At 40.1% G+C, this 21,883-nt stretch overlaps 1 protein-coding gene across 2 annotated transcripts; it reads right to left on the minus strand.

Annotated features, from left to right (window-relative positions):
• Window positions 1-1,884: 1,884 nt before the first annotated feature.
• Window positions 1,885-20,767, minus strand: Rsph4a (radial spoke head component 4A). 2 transcript variants are annotated; one of them, XM_057762795.1, is made up of 7 exons: window positions 20,011-20,767; window positions 16,566-16,800; window positions 15,174-15,914; window positions 12,716-12,866; window positions 10,321-10,438; window positions 7,554-8,117; window positions 1,885-4,461 (listed from the first exon to the last, which is right to left on the minus strand). In XM_057762795.1, the coding sequence occupies exons 1-6, from the start codon at window positions 20,688-20,690 to the stop codon at window positions 7,886-7,888; spliced, it is 2,157 nt and encodes a 718-aa protein (XP_057618778.1). In that variant the 5' UTR covers window positions 20,691-20,767; the 3' UTR covers window positions 1,885-4,461; window positions 7,554-7,885. The 2 variants fall into 2 exon arrangements, with proteins under 2 accessions (XP_057618778.1, XP_057618779.1); XM_057762796.1 differs by lacking the exon at window positions 1,885-4,461 and having other exon boundaries at window positions 7,967-8,117; window positions 10,321-10,464.
• Between the last annotated feature and the right edge of the window lie 1,116 nt (window positions 20,768-21,883).

The following is a 21,883-nucleotide window of genomic DNA, read 5'->3' on the forward strand; positions in this document are numbered from 1 at the left end:
CCAGAATTCTGTTCTCATTGACCAGCTTCTACTTCCTGTCTGTTTGTCCTGCCTATACTTCCTGCCGAGCTACTGGCCAAACATTTATTTAAAATATAATTGACAGAATATAGACATTTGTCCCACACCACTTCCCCCTCTTATTTTCTTTTTAAAAAACAAGAACTCTGAATCTAATATCCTTTGTTTAGCTTTTTTCCTGACCATTAGCCATAACAACTTGTAACCAACATTCTAAACAAAGGAAAATATCCATAATCCATTTTTTGGGAATGTGAGCGTAGTATTCCAGGCTACTTTCTGCTCGTTGGGTGCGCTGATAATCTAATGGAGACCTAGAGAAAATTTAGAATTATTTTCAAGTCCTGACTGGAGTATTCTGTGAGTCTTGATCATCTCAAGCAGCAGGCTTGAATCTCTTCTGGATATAGAACTCAGACATTTGGGCTATCTGTTCCTACTGGAGATTTCTTAGGTGGTCTTCCTTGATCAAACCTGATTTTTCTTTACTCAGAATGAATTCACAACTTCTCATTTCCCGTGGAAACAAAAGCAAATTCTCTTCTCCAAAGTAACATACCTTTTGACTTCAATTTTGAAATCAAGTTATTTTCAAAATACCTATCTTGCATTAATTTAGCAGCATTTATAAATAAATATCTTTTAGCAGCTCTTGCTCCTTCCACAGCATTTAAACAGTTCAAAGAGTATATAACATACAGTATCCAGACTCTCTGTCTTTACTTGGCTTTATTTTAAATTCTATTTGTTTTGTTTTTATTTTTTTATTTTTTTTTAATTTTATTTTATTTTATTTTTTTTTTGCTTTTCAAAACAGGTTTTCTGTGTATCTTTGGCTGTCCTGAAACTCCCTCTATAGACCAGGCTGTCCTTGAACTCACAGAGGTCTGCCTGCCTCTGCCTCCCAAGTGCTGGGTTTAAAAGTGTATGCCACCACAACTTGAGCTCACAGAGGTCTATCTGCCTCTGTCTCCCAAGTGTTGGGATTAAAGGTGTGTGCCACCATACCCAACTACTCTCTGTTTTTAAGAGGACTTTAACCTTTTTCTTTTCACTCCCAAGCCTGCATATATTTTTAACACATTGTAAAACATTTAGAGGTTTTCTTCTTATTTGAGACTCTCTTTACTGTATACCTCTTTTTCTGACACGTAAGTCTTTAATTTACTAAGCAGTATGGAGAGGATTAAAGCCACGGTTTTGATGGCTGGATCAAGCCCATTCCTTAGCTTTCTGAGAATCCAGCCTCATGGTAAGGTACTGGCTGGAGCCATGTTTATTGCCACAACTCTATGGTGTTTCAAGGTCCTTGCCAGCAAGCAAGCTGCAACAGAGTGTTCACAAACCACACTCAAATGCTCTGTAGCTGGACCTCCTGCCTGAAAGAGAGTTTACACTGTCAGGACAGTCCTGAAAGCTGGCATTTTAAACAGCATGGCTTTTTTCCTGCTATGACTGAAAACCAAAACACATGTGGTCAGCTTTTCATCAGTTCCGTTTAAGTGTTTCTTGACACAGCCTCTTAAAAGAGCTGCAAAGTTTTGCAGCTAAAGCTGAGTTAGGAAGCCTTTCTTAAATGAGAGGGCTTGCTTGCGTCAAGCAAGCAGAGCAGACCCAAGAAATTGCTGCTACCAAGAAGCCATGCTTTATTCTTTTCTGTCTAGAATTACTTCCCAACCTCTCCCAGGCTTTATGTGGTGCAGTCTACACGTTGGGCACCATTTGTTGACTGAGTTTCTGTCACACCTGGCTCCATGTTGGGTGCCATTTGTTGTTGGGGCTTCTGTCCTGCCCAGTTTCCACAGTTGTTAAGTCCCAAAGAAATCACCCAGAGGTCTACATTAATTATAAACTGATTGGCCCATTAGCTCAGGCTTCTTATTAACTTTTTAACTTATATTAGCCCATTATTCTTGTCTATGTTAGCCTCATGGCTCAGTACCTTTTTTAGCGAGGCAGTCACATCTTGCTTCTTCTGTGGCTGGGTCACGACTGCCGAGAGAATTGGGTTTTCTCTTCCCAGAACTCTGTTCTCATTGACCTGCCTCAACTTCCTGTCTGGTTGTCCCACCTATACTTCTTGCCTAGCTACTGGCCAATCATCATTTATTTAAAATATAATTGACAGAATATAGACATTTGTCCCACAAAAGTGGGATAGGATATAGACATGAATACTTTGCATTGGTATGGATCTCGGTTTATTGATACAAATTTAAGGTCAATTTTGTTATACTGTGTATATATATTTCTGCTCTTGATTAAGGTACTGTGTTTATGCAGTTCATTTAAAGATGTAATGTATAATTAAGAAATATAGGTTAATAGGTAGTCATCTATAATAGTCAAGCTTATAAGTCATGTTAGTGAGATTTTCTAGACATAGATAAATTTCAGTTAAATAGGTATTATTCAAATCTTTCAAAGACTAACAGAATATGGCATTTAAACATTTTAAAAACTTAGAACTTTTCATGACAATGAGACACATCTGTTGCTGGCAGCACCAAGCTACTTCAAGAGGATGACGGGCACCAAAGAGGCTCCTTATGGCATTGATTATCCATTTGGGTAAGAAACTGCTCTTACCTGGACTGCTTGATACTATGCTGTATGAACTAGACCTGCAAGGCCCACAGAAAAATGATTGCTGAACTTGTGTAAAGGTGAGATGATTCTTCTGGGTTCCTGCTTCATGAAAGAGTCTGCTAGACATTCTGCAGGACACAGAAAAAAAGTGACTGACAAACTGTCAATATAGGTGGAACTGTCTTTGAAATTTCCTACTTCATGAAAAAGTCTGCCAGATACTATGGACTATATGAAGATGGGTGGCTGCAGTGTTACAAAGGAACTTTGGGTGACTGTCCAGGCAGCGAGATGTCTTCGTGAATTCTAACGTTTTAGAAGTGCTTACAATGCACACTTCCTGTTTACTTAGGTAATATTATATCCTTCTATAGTCTTTGATGTTGTAGAAAATCTCTGTAAAAAAATTAAATAATTGAATAACTGAAGAAGGCCCTTTCTTGAAGAAGGTCTAGATACAAGGTGCATTTTTTACAAGATATGGCTGGTTTATTTTAAATTTAATTTTATGCACATTGGTGAAGATGTCAGATCCCTTGGAGTTGGAGAATAGATAGTTATAGTTTTCCTTAGTTATATAAAGGATGAAGTATATATTAATATTGTAACTGTAATTCTTGCTTGATATCTCTTTTGTTATATGTAATTTTACTTTGTTAAAGTTAAAACCTTCCTTTTTATTTAGACTAAAAAGGGGAAATGATGTCAGAAGTCCTTCTGAATATGTGTTGCTTTTATTGGTTAATGTATAAGGAAACTCTTTTGGGCCTGTTATAGGGTAGAATAGAGCTATGTGGGGAAAACTAAACTGAATGCTGGGAGAATGAAGGTGGATCAAGTAGATGCCATGTAGGCCCTCCAGAGACAGATGCCAGACAGATTTTTATCTGGTAAGCCACAGCCATGTGGCGATTCCACCATAGTAGTCTATGCAGTGACTCATAAATATTTTAGATCTGCTCAAGTATTGAATAGACACCTTCTGATTTACCACAGTGTTACTCAAAATTATAGTCCAATGATCTACAATCTCCCACTCTATGACAAGGGAGGTGGAAAAGTGTAAATTGCTGATTGCTTTCTAAAAGTAACACAGTTGTCACAATTTCGTAAAGATTTATTTTTATGTGGGTGTGTGTGCACTTGTGTGTAGCCTTTGGAAGCTGGAAGAGGTATCAAATCTGACAGAACTGGAGTTAGCAGGTAGTTGTTTAGCTGCCCACTTTGATTTCTGGGGACTGAACCCAAGTCCTCTGCAACAACAAGAATAAGTGCTCTTAACCATTGAGCCATCTCTCCAGTCCCTGGTTATCAAAGTTTTAAATTCCATATGCCTTGACACTCAAAATCTAGGCATTTCCAAGAAGCATTGTGAATTATAACTTTCAATACTTGCTGAATTTGAAATTAAATTTGAGCATTGTGGTACACAATTTAATCTCAGCTCTTGGGAGACAGAGGCAGACAGATTTCTGTGAGTTTGAGGTCATCCTGGTCTACAGAGTTAGTTGCAAGACAACCAGAGATACATAATGAAATCCTGTTGGAGAGATCTTTCCCAATCAGGATTACTTAAGTGTTAATTACCTGAATTGTAGCTATTAAAACAGTGATGTGCTCATATGAGCTGGAAAATCTACTGGGCAACTTCCTGTACAGCAGCTCTTTATATGCATTCTCAAATGTGATATATTTTTTTCAAGGTTTGTTATTTTCAAGACGTGGTCTCCCTATGTAGCCCTGGCTATCCTGGGACTCGCTAAGTTAACCAGGGTGGCCTTGGATTCAAAAAGCTCCTACTGCCTCTGCCCCCCCCCCAAGTGCTGGGATTAAAGGTGTGTTTCAGCATACCTAATTGATGCAGGAAGGTCATTTGTCAATAAACAAACTGCCTTGGCCCATTTGATAGGCTACCCCTTAGGTGGGTGGAGTAGACAGAATAGAATGCTGGGAGGAAGAGGAAGTGAGCTCAGATGCAGGGCAGCTCCTCGGAGAGACAGACGCCATGCTCTCCTCTCCAGAGCAGACACGATGAAGCTCCGACCCAGGATGGACGTAGGCTAGAATCTTCCCGGTAAGCGCACCTTGGGGTGCTACATACATGAACAGAAATGGGCCAAGCAGTGTTTAAAAGAATAGAGTTTGTGTGTCGTTATTTTGGGGCATAAGCTAGCCAGGCAACCATGAGCCCGGCTGTGGGAAGAGGCCCGCAGCTCCCTACTACAGATGGCGCCCAGACATGGGGCACTGAATCTACAGAAAGCCTGAAAAAGCTTGGGAAAGAATAGAGTAAAGCGTTTTTTCTTGGTAGCAGCAATTTCTTGGGTCTGCTCTGCTTGCTAGATGCAAGCAAGTACTCTCATCTAAGAGAGGCTTCCTGACTCAGCTTCAGCTGTGAAACCTTGCAGCTCATTTAAGAGGTCCTGCCATGAAACACTTAAAACGGTGTTGGTGAAAAGCTGAAGGCATGCTTTTCGGTTTTCAGCCATAGCAGGAAAAAAATTGTGCTGTTTTAAAATGCCGGCTTTCTGGGCCATCCTGCCAGGGCAAACTCTTGACTGTTTGAGGCAGGAGGGCTGACTACAGAGAGAGGACTTGAATGTTGTCTGTGGATATAGTATTGCAGCTTGTTTGCTGGCAAAGACCTTGAAAAGCCACAGAGTTGTGGTGATAAACATGACTACAGCCGGTACCTCAGCCATGAGGCTGGAAAGCTAAGGAATGGCTGGATCCAGCCGTCAAAGCCACGGCTTTCGTCCTACTGATATTGCTCAGTAAATTAAAGACTCATGTGGTCAGAAAAAGAGAGATATACAGTAAAGAGAGATTCAAAGACAAAGAAAACTTTAAATGATTTACAGTGTGTTTAAAAATATATGCAGGCTGAAAGTTAAAGTTCCTAAAAGTAAAATAAGGAAGAAAGAAAGCAGTTGGGTGTGGTAGTACACACCTTTAATCCCAACACTTAGGAGACAGAGGGAGATTGACCTCTGTGACTTCAAGGTGTGGTAGCACACGCCTTTAATCCCAATGCCTGGGAGGCAGAGACAGACAGATCTCTGAGAGTTCAAGGACAGCCTGGTCTAAAGAGTTATTCCAGGACAAAGATATACAGAAAATATAAAACAAAAGTAAAAATAAACAAAATAGAGTTAAAATAAAGCCGCACAAAGATGGAAAGTACACAGAAAATCTTGATACTGTATGCTATTATGCTCTCTTTGAATTGTTTGAATGCTGAGGAAAGAGCAACATCTGCTAAAAGATATTTGTTTATAAATGCTGCTGAACTAATCCAAGATAGATATTTTCAAAATACCTTGACTTCAGAATTTGGATCTAAGGATATGATACTTTGGAAAAGAGTTTCTTCTTTTGTTTTCACAGAAGATGAGACACTGTGGATTGCTTCTTTGATCACGATATGGTATGATAGACCACGCCCTCCTGAAGGGTTGCTGTGAACACCCTTAAAAAATTGCTTCGCTCAACTGCCAACTGAGATGAACCTAGCAGACAGGTTATCCCATAAAAGACCCGAATAACAGCGCCCCCATTCAGCAGGAAGCAGTTTGGAGAGAAAAAACTGCGCCCATGTTCCCATATATTGTTTATAAATGTTCTTTTACATTTAAAGGGGGAGATGATATAGATGTGAATAATTTGCATTGATATGAATCTTGGTTTACTGATATTAATTTAAGGTCAATTTTATTATATGTATATGTATTTCTGATATTGATTAAGGTATTGTGATTGTGTAGTTCACTTAAAAATGTAATGTCTATAGGTTGTTAATGGATAATTATCAATAATAGTCAAGTTTGTAGTCATGTTAGATTTTCTAGATGTGCATGCTTATATTTTAGATAGACATTCTTCATATCTTTCAAAGATTATAAAATATGGCATTTTAAGTGCTTTAATAACTTAGGGTTTTTCATGACAATGAGACACTCTGCTCCTGGCAGCACCAATCTACTTCAAGAAGAAAGAAGACGGGCATCGAAGAGGCACCTTATGGAGTTTGATAGCCATTTGGGCAAGAAACTGCTCTTGCCTGGACTATTTTATAAACTGGACACAAAGAACCCGCAGAGAGAGGACTGCTGAACTTGCCTAAAGGTGAGATGATCTTTCGGGGTTCCTGATTCATGAAAGAGTCTGCGAGACATTCTGCAGGACACAGCAGATAGTGACTGAACTGCCTTTAAATTTCCTGCTTCATGGAAACGTCTCTGGATACTATGGACCTTTAGGCCGAAGATGGATGCCCCAACGGTACAGAGGAACTTTGGGTGACTGTCCAGGCAGTGAGATGTCTCTGTCATTTCTAGAGTTTAGAAGTTGCTTACTTTTTGTTTGCTTAGGTAATATTGTATTCTTCTGGAGTCTTTGATGGAGTTGAATAATAGATAGATAGTTATAGTTATAGTTTTCCTTAGTTATGATAAAGATAAAAGAGATGTAAATATTGTAATTTTGACTTGATAACTGTTTTGTTATATGTAATTTTGCTATGTTAAAGTTAAAGCCTTCCTTTTTTTTTTTGTTTAAACAGAAAAAAGGGAAATGATGCAGGAAGGTCATTTGTCAATAAACAAACTGCCTTGGCCCATTTGATAGGCTACCCCTTAGGTGGGTGGAGTAGACAGAATAGAATGCTGGGAGGAAGAGGAAGTGAGCTCAGATGCAGGGCAGCTCCTCGGAGAGACAGACGCCATGCTCTCCTCTCCAGAGCAGACACGATGAAGCTCCGACCCAGGATGGACGTAGGCTAGAATCTTCCCGGTAAGCGCACCTTGGGGTGCTACATACATGAACAGAAATGGGCCAAGCAGTGTTTAAAAGAATAGAGTTTGTGTGTCGTTATTTTGGGGCATAAGCTAGCCAGGCAACCATGAGCCCGGCTGTGGGAAGAGGCCCGCAGCTCCCTACTACACCTAATTTTTAAAACATTTTTTAAAGATTAACTATATGTGTGTTAACACATGTGACTCATGCACACATGCAGTTGCTGTGGAGGGCAGGAAAGGACATTGGGACTAGTCCTTGAGCCACCTGACTTGGGTGCTGGGAACTACTGTCCTCGGCAAGGGCAAAATATTTATTAACCGCTGAGCCACCTCTCTCCCCCCACCCTAATCCCCCACTTAAATAACTTTAAAGGAATGATATTTTATATCATCATTTCCAACATACACAAATGTGTGTATGTGTATGAAATGAGTCCCCGTAAAATGTCAGTGCCACATCAGACTGGGCTAACTTTGTGTTAGTCATCATTGTCATCGTCTTCATCGTCAGTTTCTTCATTCTCCTCAGCTGAAAGTACAGTGGCCTCTTGTGAGGCCCTGGAACCCTGTTCTTCACTCACACTGGGATCATCCATTTCTGTAATTTCTGGTCCACTGGGGTATTCTTGGTAGACTGGTGGCAGGCCTGGGGGTGCGTAATTCTCCACACTATACTTATGACCCCAGCCTATGTAGATGTTTTCAAATTTTCTGTGAGTGAAAAGAAAATAAAGTCATATCTCTTTAGGAAGGTTGACCCCTTTATACTAATAAGGTCTTGCTACTATATCTTGGAATTCTGTTTTGTTTTTTGTTTTTTAAAACAGAGCATTTAAATTGCCAGAGTGAAATTGTCCCCAGTAATTCATCAACTACTAGAAATTATTTTTTACTAAATTGCTAAGTTGGATATAGAAAACAGCCAGAGGTCTAGAGAGATGGCTCAGAGGTTATGAGCATTGGCTGTTCTTTCAGAGGACCTGAGTTCAATTCCCAGCATGGCAGCTCACAATTGGCTTTGACATCTTCACCAATGTGCATAAAATTAAGTTTAAAATAAACCAGCCAGATCGAAAATGCACCCTGTATCTAGACCTTCCTCAAGAAAGGGTCTTCTTCAGTTATTCAATTATTTAATTTTTTTTCCAGAAATTTTCTACAAAGTTCAAAAGTTGCTAGCCTTGGCTGGGTGAAGACTAAGAGGTGTAGCTAAAAACTGATGTGTTATTTTTTTTTTCAGGCATGGTCATAGGAAATTGCAGATGCTTTTTCTTGTAGGCCTCACCTCACTTAGGACATGATGCATAACCAGTCGACAGACCCCTCCCCCTTTGCTAGAGGGAGTTTCAGTCAAGAACTCTGCCCCCAAGGCTTGTCATGTATCCCTAACTCAAGAACCTTCATCTGCCCCCAAGGCTGGTCATGCAACCCTAAGTAAAGAGCATCCATTCTCAGTGTTCTGTCTCTGGCTGGAAGGCCCACCCCTTCACATGATCCCACCTACACCTCCATTAAACTTCTTCAGTCTTTTTCATGGGATTCCTTCTCAAAGAGATGACTACATATCAGTGACATACACAATTCTGCAAATCCATTTGATCCTTAGGAGAGAATAATGTGGGGGGGAAGGTCAAAATTCTCTTCCTCATATTATCATGGTAAATAATTAAAAGCTTGGCTTTTACTTGTTTTTTTTTCCAATATAATATTTCTATTGATTATTTGGGAATTTCACATTATGCACCCCAATTATACTCACTTTGCAGTCCTTCCAAGTCTACTCCCAACCCTTGTGACCCCCACAAAAGGAAGAAAGAACCCCACATGTCCAATTTATGTTGCCCATATACTCACTGGAGCTTAGTCAAACTCCCTGTAGCCACTGGCTTTCACTTTTGTTTTAACTGTGGTTTCTAATTTTTTTTCATATATTTCATCATATTCTTTTCTCCAACTCCTTCCAAATGCCCCGTGCATCCAAATCAATTTTCTTTCTTAGAAACAATGGATCAGACACATACACACGAAGTGTGTTTTGTGTTGGCCAACTAACACCTGAACATGGGGCATTAATGGCTAGTCTAACCAAGGCAGCTTGGCTTTTACCTGTTCAGTTGTGCTTTCTGATACTAATTAAGAAAGAAACAGAAACAAGACAAATGAAACTGTGTTTTTTGCAGCAAGGGATAAACTCTCTACTAAATTACTGAGTGAGTAATATAAAACCAGTCCATTATAGATAAATGGGATAATTAAGATGATAAAGTACAACCCTGAATTTTCTAGCTCTGAACTTTATCTTTACTATATTACAGAAATAATTTTAATAAATCACACACCATATATCTAACATGCCAAAGAGGAGTTAAGACAGTACTAACAACAACTGTGATAACATAATTTCCAGAGCCTAAACAATTAGAATTGTCAGACACTAAGCAAGACTTTCAAAGCCAAATACTTATATGAATGTACTTTCAGTGAATCTTTTATTTCTATCTAAAGTTTAGCATGCAAGCTGAGAACACCCAGAGTCATTCCTGTCTAGGATTCAAATCCCAAGCCATGTTATTTATGAATTTCAGCTAAACATAACTCAAAATATGTCTGTAATCATTCCTTCCTGGATTGTGACTTTGAATGAATATGCTTGGGAATGCCCTGCTTACACTATACACAGGACTGTCTCTGCCTTGGGTAAATGTATGGGCTCCCTGGACAAAAGCATCATCCTTCCATCCTTTGGCCAGATAGGTGCATTAAAATGGGTTTCAATATCCTGCTTACCTGCTGCGGGTAAATAAATCATTTCCCAGCTTTATGTTCTGGTGGGGCTGACTTTGGTTTTGCACTCACCAAAATATAAGCTGTGAAGTTTGGTTACAAATGGCTTTGTAAGTGGCCAGATACTTACTTGCCATTGGAAAAGGCATATGCTCCAGGCCAAAGATTGGATCTAAGGACAGCAATAGCATACTGTGGAATGAGATTTGAGGACAGCCGTGTTGTCCAAGAGGGTATATTCTGAATATCTGGAACCCAATGAGAAAGTTATAAGCTGCAAACAGAACAAGAATCTACTGGTAACTGAAGTGATTTTTATAAATATGGAACAGTCATCAACATTTGCTATAAAAAGTTAAAACATTTTCTTTATCCATTTTTTGGTGGAGGGGCATCTAGATTGCTTCCAAGTCTGGCTTTTACAAATAATGCTACTGTGAACATAGTTGAACAACTGCCTTTGTGGTGTGATTGAGAATCCTTTGGGTATATGCCCAAGAATGGTATTGCTGGACTTGAGGCAGGTTGATCCCCATTTTTCTGAGAAAATGCCATACTGATTTCCAAAGTGTCTGTCCTAGTTTGTGCTCCCACCAGCAGTGGAGGAGCATTCCCTTACTCCACATCTTCTGCAGCATAGGCTGTCATCAGTGTTTTTGATCTTAGTCATTCTGATGTACATTTACTCAATGGTACTCAGCTGTAAAACAGCAAGGACATCTTGAGATTTGTAGGCAAATGGATGGAAGTAGAAAAAAATCCTGAGTGAGGTAACCCAGACACAGAAAGACAAAAGCAGTATGCATGTACTCATAAGTGGATATTAGACATGAAACAAAGGATAAACAGGCTGCAATCCACAAACCCAGGAAACTATGCAAAAATGAGGACTCTAAGATGAACACACATGGAAGGCACCAGGAAAGGGAAATAGTTAAGATCTCCTGGGCAGCCTGGGAAGAGGTAGAAGGGAGAGGATGGGGGATGAGAACTCGAGGGATTAAGAAGACCAAGTTGGGGGAGGGACAGAGGGGGAGAGCAATGAAAGACGTTGATAGAAGAAGTCATTATGGTGTTTCTCTAAACAAGGATGACCCCACCTAAGACTACTAGTCATATGGAGAGCGTGTCTGAAAGGGCCTTGCCCTTTAATCAGATTAGTGACTACCTTTATTGTCATCATAAAACCTATATTCAGTAACTGATGGAAGCTAATGCAGTGATCTACACCCAAACACTGGGTTGTAGTTTAGTTGAAGAGAAGGAGAAGGAATCATAAGGACAAGGGCCAGTCATAACCGTGTTTGGGAAAACCACAGTCACAACTGACCTCAGCTAGTGGGAGCTTAGGGACTCAGGACTCACAGTTAGGGAATCTGCATGTACCAGAAATAAGCCCTCTGAATGTGAATGAGAGTTATCTGGCTTGATCTGTTGAGAGGACCCCTGGCATTGGGTCCAGGACTCACCCTGGGTACATGAATTGTTTTTCTGTAGCCCATTCTCTATGATGGGATGCCTTATACAGGGGGTAGGGGCTTGGTGCATCAGACTTTGTTGACTCCACAAGGGAGGGCTTACCTCTTCTGAGGAGTGATTGGGGGATGGGATGGGTAGAGGGAGGGGAATGGGCCTATTATGTAAAATGAAACAAAGTTTTAAAATGTAAAAAGATAAAAGAGAAGCTTGATATAAAAATCAATAGAGGTTTCTTTTTTTTTTTTTTTTTTTCAAGACAGGGTTTTTCTGTGTAACAGTCCTGGCTATCCTGGAAGTAGCTTTGTAGACCAGGCTGGCCTGGAACTCCATGAGATCCACCTGCTTCTGCCTCCGAAATGCTGAGATTAAAGGCATGAGCCACTACTACCTGTTTCAAGAGAGTATTTTATGAGTGTCCTAGGGCAATATAATTGTATCGATGTGTATATACACACATATATATATACACATACATATATATATCGTGTGCGCATGCGCACACACACACACACATATATAGCTTATGTATAAATATTTACAAACACGTAAATATGTACAAACATTTTTGCAATGGAGGCTTTACTAAAGGAGAAGAAGTTTATGTAGTCAGGGGAAATAGTTTGATCACCAAAGAAAAGACAAATCATTACTATGGGAAAAACCTAGTAAGAGTTGCAAGCAAAACAGAATAGGAAGAAACAACAGAGAGACAAATAAAGATTAGACATTCATTAGAGACCACGCATAACATTGTACCATAGCTGTGCCACATGCTTGTGGTATACTGAAGGCAAGACAAGAATGATGTCAGCCTTTCCTGTTAGTTACAGCCCATCCACGTTTCCTCTCTGCACCAATCCTTCAGCTGCTCTCAAAGCACTAGTATAGCCCAAAGCCTTCTTTACTCCCACCCTACAGAACCCAGGGCAGAGATAAGGGATGAGACCTAGCTCTCTGCCCGTCTTTAGGGTTTCCAGCGGTTGCAAGTTTACCACACATGTGTAATATATAGCTTATGAATCCTCATTAACAGTGTGTAAAGTTACCTAAATCTTCAGAGATTGGTGTCAAAAGAGGAGGCCCCACTTCCTGTTCTATATAGTCAAGCTCTTCTCCTTTGTCTTCTTTTTCTTCGTCTTCTTCTTCTTCTTCCTCTTCCTCATTCTTTTGTATAGGATTGAACCAAGTACAGCGACCCTGGAGATGAATGTTGCAACATTTAGTAGATTAAAGAGAAACTTAATAGTGTCAGAATATTCTTAATATATTCAGAATATATGGTTGGTAATTATCAAGACAAGACTTCTCTGTATGGGAAACTTGCCCAACTATTCTGATGCAGGGTCACTTTCTATGATCCTCCTATGTAGCACAAATAATAAAAAGCCAGAGACAGATATTGGGGTTCAACCCAAAAACCAGAAAAACAAAACAGCCAAGCCACTAGAGAAGGCTTACCTCTACCAAGACTAGGAGATGGCAGACTAAGCCTCTCTCCTCCCATTTTATATTCCCTCTAGTGCTGAGATTAAGGACATATGACTCCCTGGGATTGTGATTGAAGGTGTGAGACACCACTACCCAGATTTGCTTTTGTATTGATCTTGTGTAGCTCAGGGTGGCCTTGACTTCATAGAGATCCATCTGACTCAGTCTCCCAAATCCTAGGTTTATAGGTGTGTATCACCATTGCTTGACCTCTAGTGGCTTTAGCTTTGCCTCTGGTCTTCAGGCAAGATTTATTTATCAAAATACAGATAATATCCCACTGCACTCCTACTTCAGTTTTCCCAGTGCTAGACTTGCTGACACATGCTTCCACACTGACTTTATTCTTTCTGAATGGTTTTACCAAGTGTTATTTCCATTTGGGTTTCTTCAGGAAAAACAACAAACCTGTATTAGTTATTTCAATAATTCTACATTTCTTGAAGTTACAGAACTTTAAGGTCTATGCAATCTTTAAAATGGGCAGAATCTTTACAGAAATGGTAATAATACATTCAACTAGTTTGCTACACTTTATATAAATAAAATAAATGGTGACTTTAAAAAGCATGCTTTTTTCATTTCTTTTGAAATGTTCTAATTGTATTGATATGTTATTTTAGATTAGAAATTATCAGAAAGATTTTAAGATCACTTAACATTTTAAAATTCACTCATTAAAGCCAGGCATGGTGGCACACACATTTAATTCCAGTATTCAGGAGGCAGAGGCAGGCACAACTCTGAGAGTTCAAGGCCAGCCTGTTCTACAAAGCAAGTCCCAGGCTAGTCAGGAATACATAATTAGACCCTGTCTCAAAAAATTAAAATCCATCATTACAATTCCTTCTTTTTAAAAATGTGTGTTTGTGCATGTGTGTTTATGCATGTGCGTGCGCACGTGTGACACCTGTGTGCAGGTGTCCATGGAGGTCAGAAGAACATATTAGATATCCTAGACCTGGAATTGCAGGACATTGTGAGCTGTCTGTCAATGATACTGGAAACAAAACTCGGGTCTTCTGGAAGAGCAGCAAGCTCTCTTATGTCCAGTTCCTGTACTTCCTTATTTGTAGAATATTCCTTAAATACAAACAGTTGTAAGACATTGCCACAAGATTCCTGGTGACATGGTTTATATACATCTGGCCTTCATTGTACTTTTCGTTTGTTTTTTTTTATTTGTTTGCTTTTTGTGATAGGGTTTCTCTGTGTAGTCCTGACTGTCCTGGTACTCACTCTGTAGACCAATCTGACTGTGAACTCACAGATCCATCTGCCTCTGCCTCCTGAGTGCTGGGATTACAGGTGTGTATCACCATCACCTGGCGATAGTACTTTTTAATAATTATTTTTATTAGCATAATTTCAATTTATGAGTAACTGAACAAAATATTTTTCATTGTAATGCTTAATACAAGTATATAATGTACTTTCAAATTCAGCTCTTTAGCTGAATTTCCTTCCATGCTAATTATTATTAATCACAAAATTTTAAATGTTATAAACCTGGGGTCCTAATTGCTCAGACAATAATCCTTATCTAGAGTCCTCAGAAGAACCTATTATCTGTATGGAAGTGAAGACTTTCTACCCATGATGGAAGAGTGCAGCAGGTGTTTCACAGAACGGGCTCTGGGTCCTTTGTCTCACACCTTACTCTATAACGAATCAACTGAGGTTGCTTTACCATCTCTCCCACCCTGTCTGCCTCAACCCCTCATTGTACAAAAGGAATTCTGCAACCTTTCATGGGGTTGTGGTGAGGATGGATTCCTATGTATTTAAATACATAATTGATTATATACAGTGTTCCTGGCACAGAGCCCCTATATAACCACTGTATAAAACTAGTTTTCATGTCTGTAGTAATCATTTAGTGTTTTTTGACATGAGAGCTTCATGTAGAATAAAAGAACTGTTGACAAAATTAATACCATCAATATGTAAAATATAGCAGGTCATCTCAGAACACATCTCAGTCTAAATCTACGTACTACCCGAATACACTCCTACCTGAGGAAGAATGTACTGCATATGATGAACCCAATTGGATAGAGATTCCACCAGGTCAGTCACTTGGATGCCTTCAAAATCGGGGTTTTCCTCATAGCTATCTCGGCCACCTTCCACCTCTTCTTCTTCTTCTCCTTCCTCTTCACCAAACTGATAGAATCCTAGAGGGCTGACATGGGTCCCTGCTGAAATGCGGGCAATTTGTGCTCTTAAGTAATTGCTTTCATTTCCTGGGAAGGGTGGGTAGCTTATGATGGCCGCATCTAGTCGTCCAGTGAAAAATTTCTTGATTTTTCTTGCGGTAACAATTTGAGCAGGCGTAACTGATGGTAACTTCACCCATGGCATTCCAGGCTCATTGCAAACAAAATAGATGTACTTGTTTGTACCTGTTCTGTTTTCTTCCTTGGGTATTGCCTGTGGGGCCTTATACAAGGACTTTGGTAATTCGTCCTCCTCGCCTTCCCCGGCTTCACTTTCTACATCGTCCCTTTCTTCAGCTACACCTTCCTCTTCCACCTCCTCTTCATCTTCCCCTTCACGTAATTCTACTTCAGCAATGATATAATTCATTTCCAGACCCAAGATCTTGCCCCAGAAGCGGCATCTTTGGATTGGGTGTGTTTCAGTAAGTTGCTTGAGGGCAAGAAACACCCGGTAAGTCTCATCTGTCCCCAAACCAACTCCAGCTTGTTCAAAATAGTACGCTGACTCCATCACATTGGGCAGAGAGCTTTCTGCCTAGGAAAACAAATATCCATGGTTAAAATTTTATTGATAAGAGGAATGTTTACATCTTTTCTATGCCTTGACACTATCTCTACTTTCTCCACTTCTCTTTCTTTGAAGATAGGAAGCAAAATGTGTATATATATATATATATATATATATATATATATATATATATATATGTGTGTGTGTGTGTGTGTGTGTGTGTGTGTGTACTTACCTTAAAATCTATTTAGCCTTAATTTTAATGTGGATTGGTGTTTTGCTAGCATGTATGTTTGTGTACCATATGTATGTGTTATATCCCCTTGGAATGGAGTTATGGTTGTGAGCCTTCATGTGGTGCTTGGAACCAAATCCAGGTCCTCTGGAAAAGTAGCCTGTGCTCATAACCACTGAGCCCTCTCTCCGGCTTCTCACCCTCTCTTGTGAGAAAAAAAAAATCTCACTATAAATTCATTGCTGGTCTAGAGCTCACTTAGTAGATCAGCAACCTCATTCATCCCTGAGATTCCAGTGTTCATTAGCAGCATTGAGAAATTTGGTAATGACTTACAGTTATTTACAGAGCTCTAAGATGGTGTATTGATGAGGCAAGCCCCACTCATCTCTGAGATTCCAGTGCTCATTAAAATAGTGTTGAGATATTTGGTGATCACTTACAATTTCCTCCTCCAGTTCTGGATCAGCTCCTTCCAATGGTCCCTGGAGAAAAAGAGCCTTTTGCTTTTCTGCTATTTCATATGCTGGAAGCATCTCATTTTCATTGTGGAGTGTATCTAACTTTTTATTAAAATTTGCCATCTTCACATCTTTGCTTATATTTTCAATGATGTCAACAGCATCTGCAGGACGCTCCTCTAATATCATGGTCAACACATTAGAAAGATGATCATATCTACAAAACAGAGAAAATTCCAGATAACATATACATCATGAACATTTAAAAATTTTTCATGCAAATTCAGTTGGGTTTTAAGAAAGTTAAAAATTTGAAATCTTAAGAGATTTTGAAAAGAAGCTAATTTCTACCACTCCAGATAGAACCAACTCTAGAATTTTCTTCAGTAAATCCTCTAATATGGTGTGGATATTTAAATTAGTAGAGAAAAGCATAACAGCAAGATATATAATACACATCAGTTCTTTTCACATTTCATTTCTGAAGTTAAAATCTTCTGACTATATACGAACAGTGATGCATGTTTTTTACTCTTACCTTAATTATTTCCTGTTCCTTATCCTTGCCTTCACCAAATACAATCTGATATCAAATACTGTTAATTCTTTAAGAGTTGTGTGCTTGCCACCTTATATATTTAAAGGATTTCCAATGATGTCTATGCATGTGAGTATGTGCATGTGAAAGCAGGTGCCCATGCCAGATCTCCTGGATCCTGAGTTGTAGGTGCTTTGTGAGTTACATAATATTGGTGCTAGAAACCAAACTCTAGTCCTCTGCAAGAGCAGTACATGCTCATAACTACAGAGCCATTTCTCTAGCACCTACATCTTTTTTAAAGGTTTATTTTATTTAATGCATGTGAGTGTTTTGCTTACATGTATGCATGTATATCATTTGTATTCTGGTTCCTGAGAAGGTCAGAAATTATTGGATACTCTAGAACCAGAATTAAAGGATGGTGGTGAGCTAGCATGTGGGTGCTGGCTACCAAATCCTGGTGTCCTGCAAGAGCAACTAGTGCTCTTTACTGCTGAGCCCTCTCTTCACCTCCTACATCAAAGTTTTTAAAGTAACATTTTGCTTCAATGTTTTTGGACTCCCAAAGAAAGCATTTCATAGTGTTATCTGTCCAGGTTCAGGTAAAGACAAATCACCAAATTCTTTGCTTCTTTCTCTTATTCTAAACTATTCTTGTTAGTTCTTGGAGAATTTTACATATGTTTTGATCATATTCCCCTTTCCCTCCCAATGCTTCCCAGATCCACACACTCAACTTTGTGACCTTTTCCCCCCTCCATCAAAGCCAATTCATGCTGCCTAAATATTCTTATACATGTGCCTTCTCTTGGAGTGGTAATTATGACATTTTTATATACTCTGTTTCACAATTATATTAGTAAAACTCATTTACCCTCCCATTAATTAATCATATTTTGTTCACAATTCATACTCTGTAGTTTTATGCACCAGCTTTAAAGTTGAGGAATGGGCTTTTCACACTACTGTACAATTCTCTCCTTGCACAATACTGATTTACAGATTAAGAATGAGTGGATGTGTGGATGGCTGGCTGGATGTGTAGATGAATGGATGGGTGGATGTGTGGATGGATGGTTGGATGGATAGACTAATGCATGGATGGATGATGGATGGATGGATGGATGGTTGATGGGTGGGTGGATGGATGGATGGAAGGATGAATGGATGCATGGATCGATAGATGAATGGATGGAAAGATGAATGGATGGATGCATGGATGGATGGATCGATGGATGGATGAACAGATGAATGGATGGATAGGTGAATTTATGGATGTATGTATGCATGGATAAATAGATGAATGGATGGATGATGGATGGATAGATAAACAAATGGATGGATGAATGATGGGTGGATAGATGGACACATAAATGGATGGATGGATGGATAGATGGCCGGCTGGCTGGTTGGTTGGATGGATGGATGGATGAGTGGATGGACAGATGAATGGAGGATGAATGGACACATGGATGTATGGGTGTTTTGGCTGCACATAGAACTGTGAAACCAGTATATTCCTGATGCCAGGGAGGTCAGAAAAGGGCTTCAGAATCCTTAAAATTGGAGTTCCAGACAGTTGTGTATTGTAAGAGGCCACTTGTAGGTTCTCAGATGCCTAGACCCAAAATAATCACACAAAACTATATTAATTAAATCACTGCTTGGTCCATTAGTTTTATCTTCTTACTGGCTAACTCTTACTTCTCAATTTAACCCCTGCATATTGTTACGTGGCTGTGGTTTATTGGCAAGTTTCTGTCCAGGGTCTGTCTCTGACAGGCTGCATGGCTTCTCTCTACTCCACCTTCTTTCTCCCAGAATTTAGTATAGTTCTTCCTGCTTAGTTCTACTCTGCCCTATCAACAGTTCCCTTTTTCATTAACCAATAAAAGCAACACATATACAGAAAAACTTCATATATCAGTTGTGAACTAGGAATTGACCTGGGTCTTCTAAAACATCAGCCAGTACTCTTAACCACGCACCATCTCTTCAGCCCCCATTTGGTGTTTTCTAACATTGCATGTAGCCACAAAATTCACCAATAATTCTGTAATCCTGGAAGCAAAAAGGTCTAGAAACTTAAACTACTATGAGTTCTCACCTCAAAGCCAAAATGAAATGTCAAGAGCACACCTGGACATTTGGCTACCCCATGTTTAAAAGAGAGACTGGAGGGTTTTTTAAGTAACCAGGTTTTCTGGTTTCCTATAGAATATAGGATGTTTTTAAGTGCTTACATAAAAGGACACCCCTAAGAAAACCAGGATGGGTGGTCACCCCAGCAATGGCCTGGGACTGAACATATAGTCAATCTATGAAAGTCCTGGGATGGTTAGAGAGTGCACACTGTCATCGTAGGCAGTTATATTTTAGAGGCACCCTGGGTAGGTGCTTAGATTTCCTGATTTTGTAACTCCTTCTAAGTCAAGAGTAAATAAACCAAACAATAATGAGGCTTAAAGCAAACAGAAAATATCTGAATGATGTGCCTAGGGTCTTCAAAGACCTGAAAGAATCATTAACAGGGCCTGGATTTGAGTGCTTGATACCGTTATCTCACCAATTCAATTTCTTTGTCATTCCTCTCCTCTGTTTGATAGTTTTTAAGATAGGGTCCCAATGTGTTGCCTTAGCTGACCTGGACCTTGCTGTGTAGACCAGGCAGACCTATAACAAAGATTTTCCTGCCTTTACCTCCACTCCCAGGTCCTGAGATTAAAGGCTTATTCTACCATACACAATACCTTTTATTTTTCCAAATGCAATCCTTTCCAATTCTACCTTTTTTGTCTCCAACACATTTTCACAGAGACACTCCCTCCCTCTGCCCCTGCCCTGCTTTGTCAAGCTGTCCCTCTCCCCACTCCCAGGGATACTTACAGATTTAAACCAGACTTGCTGCTGGTGCTCAGTAGGTATGCCTTTGCATTTTGAATAGCCACCTCAAGCATACTGGGAGCTGCTTCATTAGTCTCAAACTCAGGTTGGTCTGGATCACAGTTACTATTTGAGTCTTCTTCCTGTAAAAGGTCGAAGCTCAGCCCTTTAGGCTTGGGCTTGTTATGGCTGGCATCCTCTGGCCTACACAAGTCAAACTGGGGTGGCTGAGAGGGTGCAGAGGTGCTTTCCTCTGTTTGGCTTGTGTAGTAAGAAGATAATTGTCTTGCAGCAGAATATGGTTCCCAAAGATCAGAATGAGGTGGTGTTGCAGTGCCAGGAATCCCACCGGGGATCTTCTTTGCCTGTGATGAAGACACAGGGTCCTGGGTAGATGCAGTCGGGGGAGGACTGAAGTGAGACCCCAGTGGAAGCAGAGGAGGGGAGGATGGCACTCCTGGTCCCATGAGGTCTTCCAGAGACAGGCTGGCTCTAGATTGGCGGCCCCAAGAGGGGCTCATTGTGCCTTGGGTTTCAGTGTCTGACCTTTGCTCCTTTTCCAGGTACTCAGGTGACAGGGGACCAGGATCCAGGGGAGAAGCTGCTGCCGCTCCTTCCCATGGCTTCTCTGCTTCCCCAGGCTCTTGGTTTTCTTCTTCTTGCTTTAAAGTGGAGTTTTCCATAGGATTCAAGAAAAAAAAAAAATCTGGTTGAAGGGAGAATGAAGTTATGGAAGGAAGCAATACAGAGCTTTGCTAAGTTCTCCAAGTGATCAGTCCTACCTGCTGTGCAGGTTGCAGCGTCCTGTCTCCATAGCAACCCCAGGCTGGCCTTTGCTTTGAAAAAAATCAAGCAGCCTTGTTGCTGCGATTCTAAGGCGGGAACTAAGAAGAAAACTCTAGTTTTGTGATTTGGTGAAGTATTTGTCATTCTTCCTAGCTCAGCCAATCCGAACCAGACCCTTTCGGTTTTGTTTTAGAAACCCAAGACCAGCAAGTCTTCAGCCTAAAGCACACACTGGGAGGAACTGTGATCTGGGGCTGAAAAACTTTAAGGGTGTGACAGCTTGATTTAGGCATGATATGAAGAGTTAGGTCTGAACTAGTGGAAAGCCGATCATTCTCTGTGTATCTCCCACGTTTCGAGAGACAGATAAAGACACTGGTGGGGTATTCAGTGCACCAAGATAATCCAGTAGGTTAGCTGACGATGCCATGGGAATAGATAACGTTTCAGGCACCAGAAGAGCCCCAAATGCAGACTCACAGTGCATTTGCATTTCACTGAGCCAACCTACTGTGAATGGCAGCTTCTGAAAGGAAGCTGCATCTAGCTGTGAATCAGTGTCTGCAGAGACCCTGTAGTGGATTAGAATTCGGTACTGTGGAGAGATTGGCATGTTGAAGGTTCAGAAGCTTATCGTGGGCTTATCGTGGGCCAAGTTCTGGTCCTCTAGAGCAGCCCTTTCTTGCCCCACTGTGATGCAACTAACATCTTGTGACAATAGATAAAACCCTTTTTGGAATCTATTAGCTTAGAAGACCACTAACTTTTGCCAAATGTCATGGGATAGATAACACACATTGTCGTATCTCCCTCTCGGATGTACCCATCAAAGTATTTTAAACTTGCCTTGATTTATGATTTTTTTTTGTTTATGAAATGATAAAAACTTCATGAAACTGCTTCCACATTTCAGCATAGAATTTAGGGAAACCTAAATCTGTGTTCCTTTGTCACAATCACTCAAAAATGGCTCCAGAATAAGCTATCTCTTTTACCTTTAAGATGATAGATGTGGTTTTTGCATCAACGATTATGGTGCCACAATGTCAAGATTGATCTTCTCTTCCCTGGAGGAATCACCCAGGAGGAA

The sequence above is a fragment of the Chionomys nivalis genome, chromosome 2 (assembly GCF_950005125.1).
Source record: "Chionomys nivalis chromosome 2, mChiNiv1.1, whole genome shotgun sequence".
Classification (NCBI taxonomy): Eukaryota; Metazoa; Chordata; class Mammalia; order Rodentia; family Cricetidae; genus Chionomys; species Chionomys nivalis.

Excerpts from the sequence above, each read along its gene's own strand:
- Rsph4a (XM_057762795.1), bottom strand. The coding sequence starts at position 20,690 with ATGGAAAACTCCACTTTAAAGCAAGAAGAAGAAAACCAAGAGCCTGGG. Across the intron at positions 15,915-16,565 it reads CAGAACTGGAGGAGGAAATT|GCAGAAAGCTCTCTGCCCAA; the intron begins GTAAGTGATCAC and ends TTGTTTTCCTAG. Across the intron at positions 8,118-10,320 it reads TATGCCTTTTCCAATGGCAA|AAAATTTGAAAACATCTACA; the intron begins GTAAGTATCTGG and ends TTTCACTCACAG.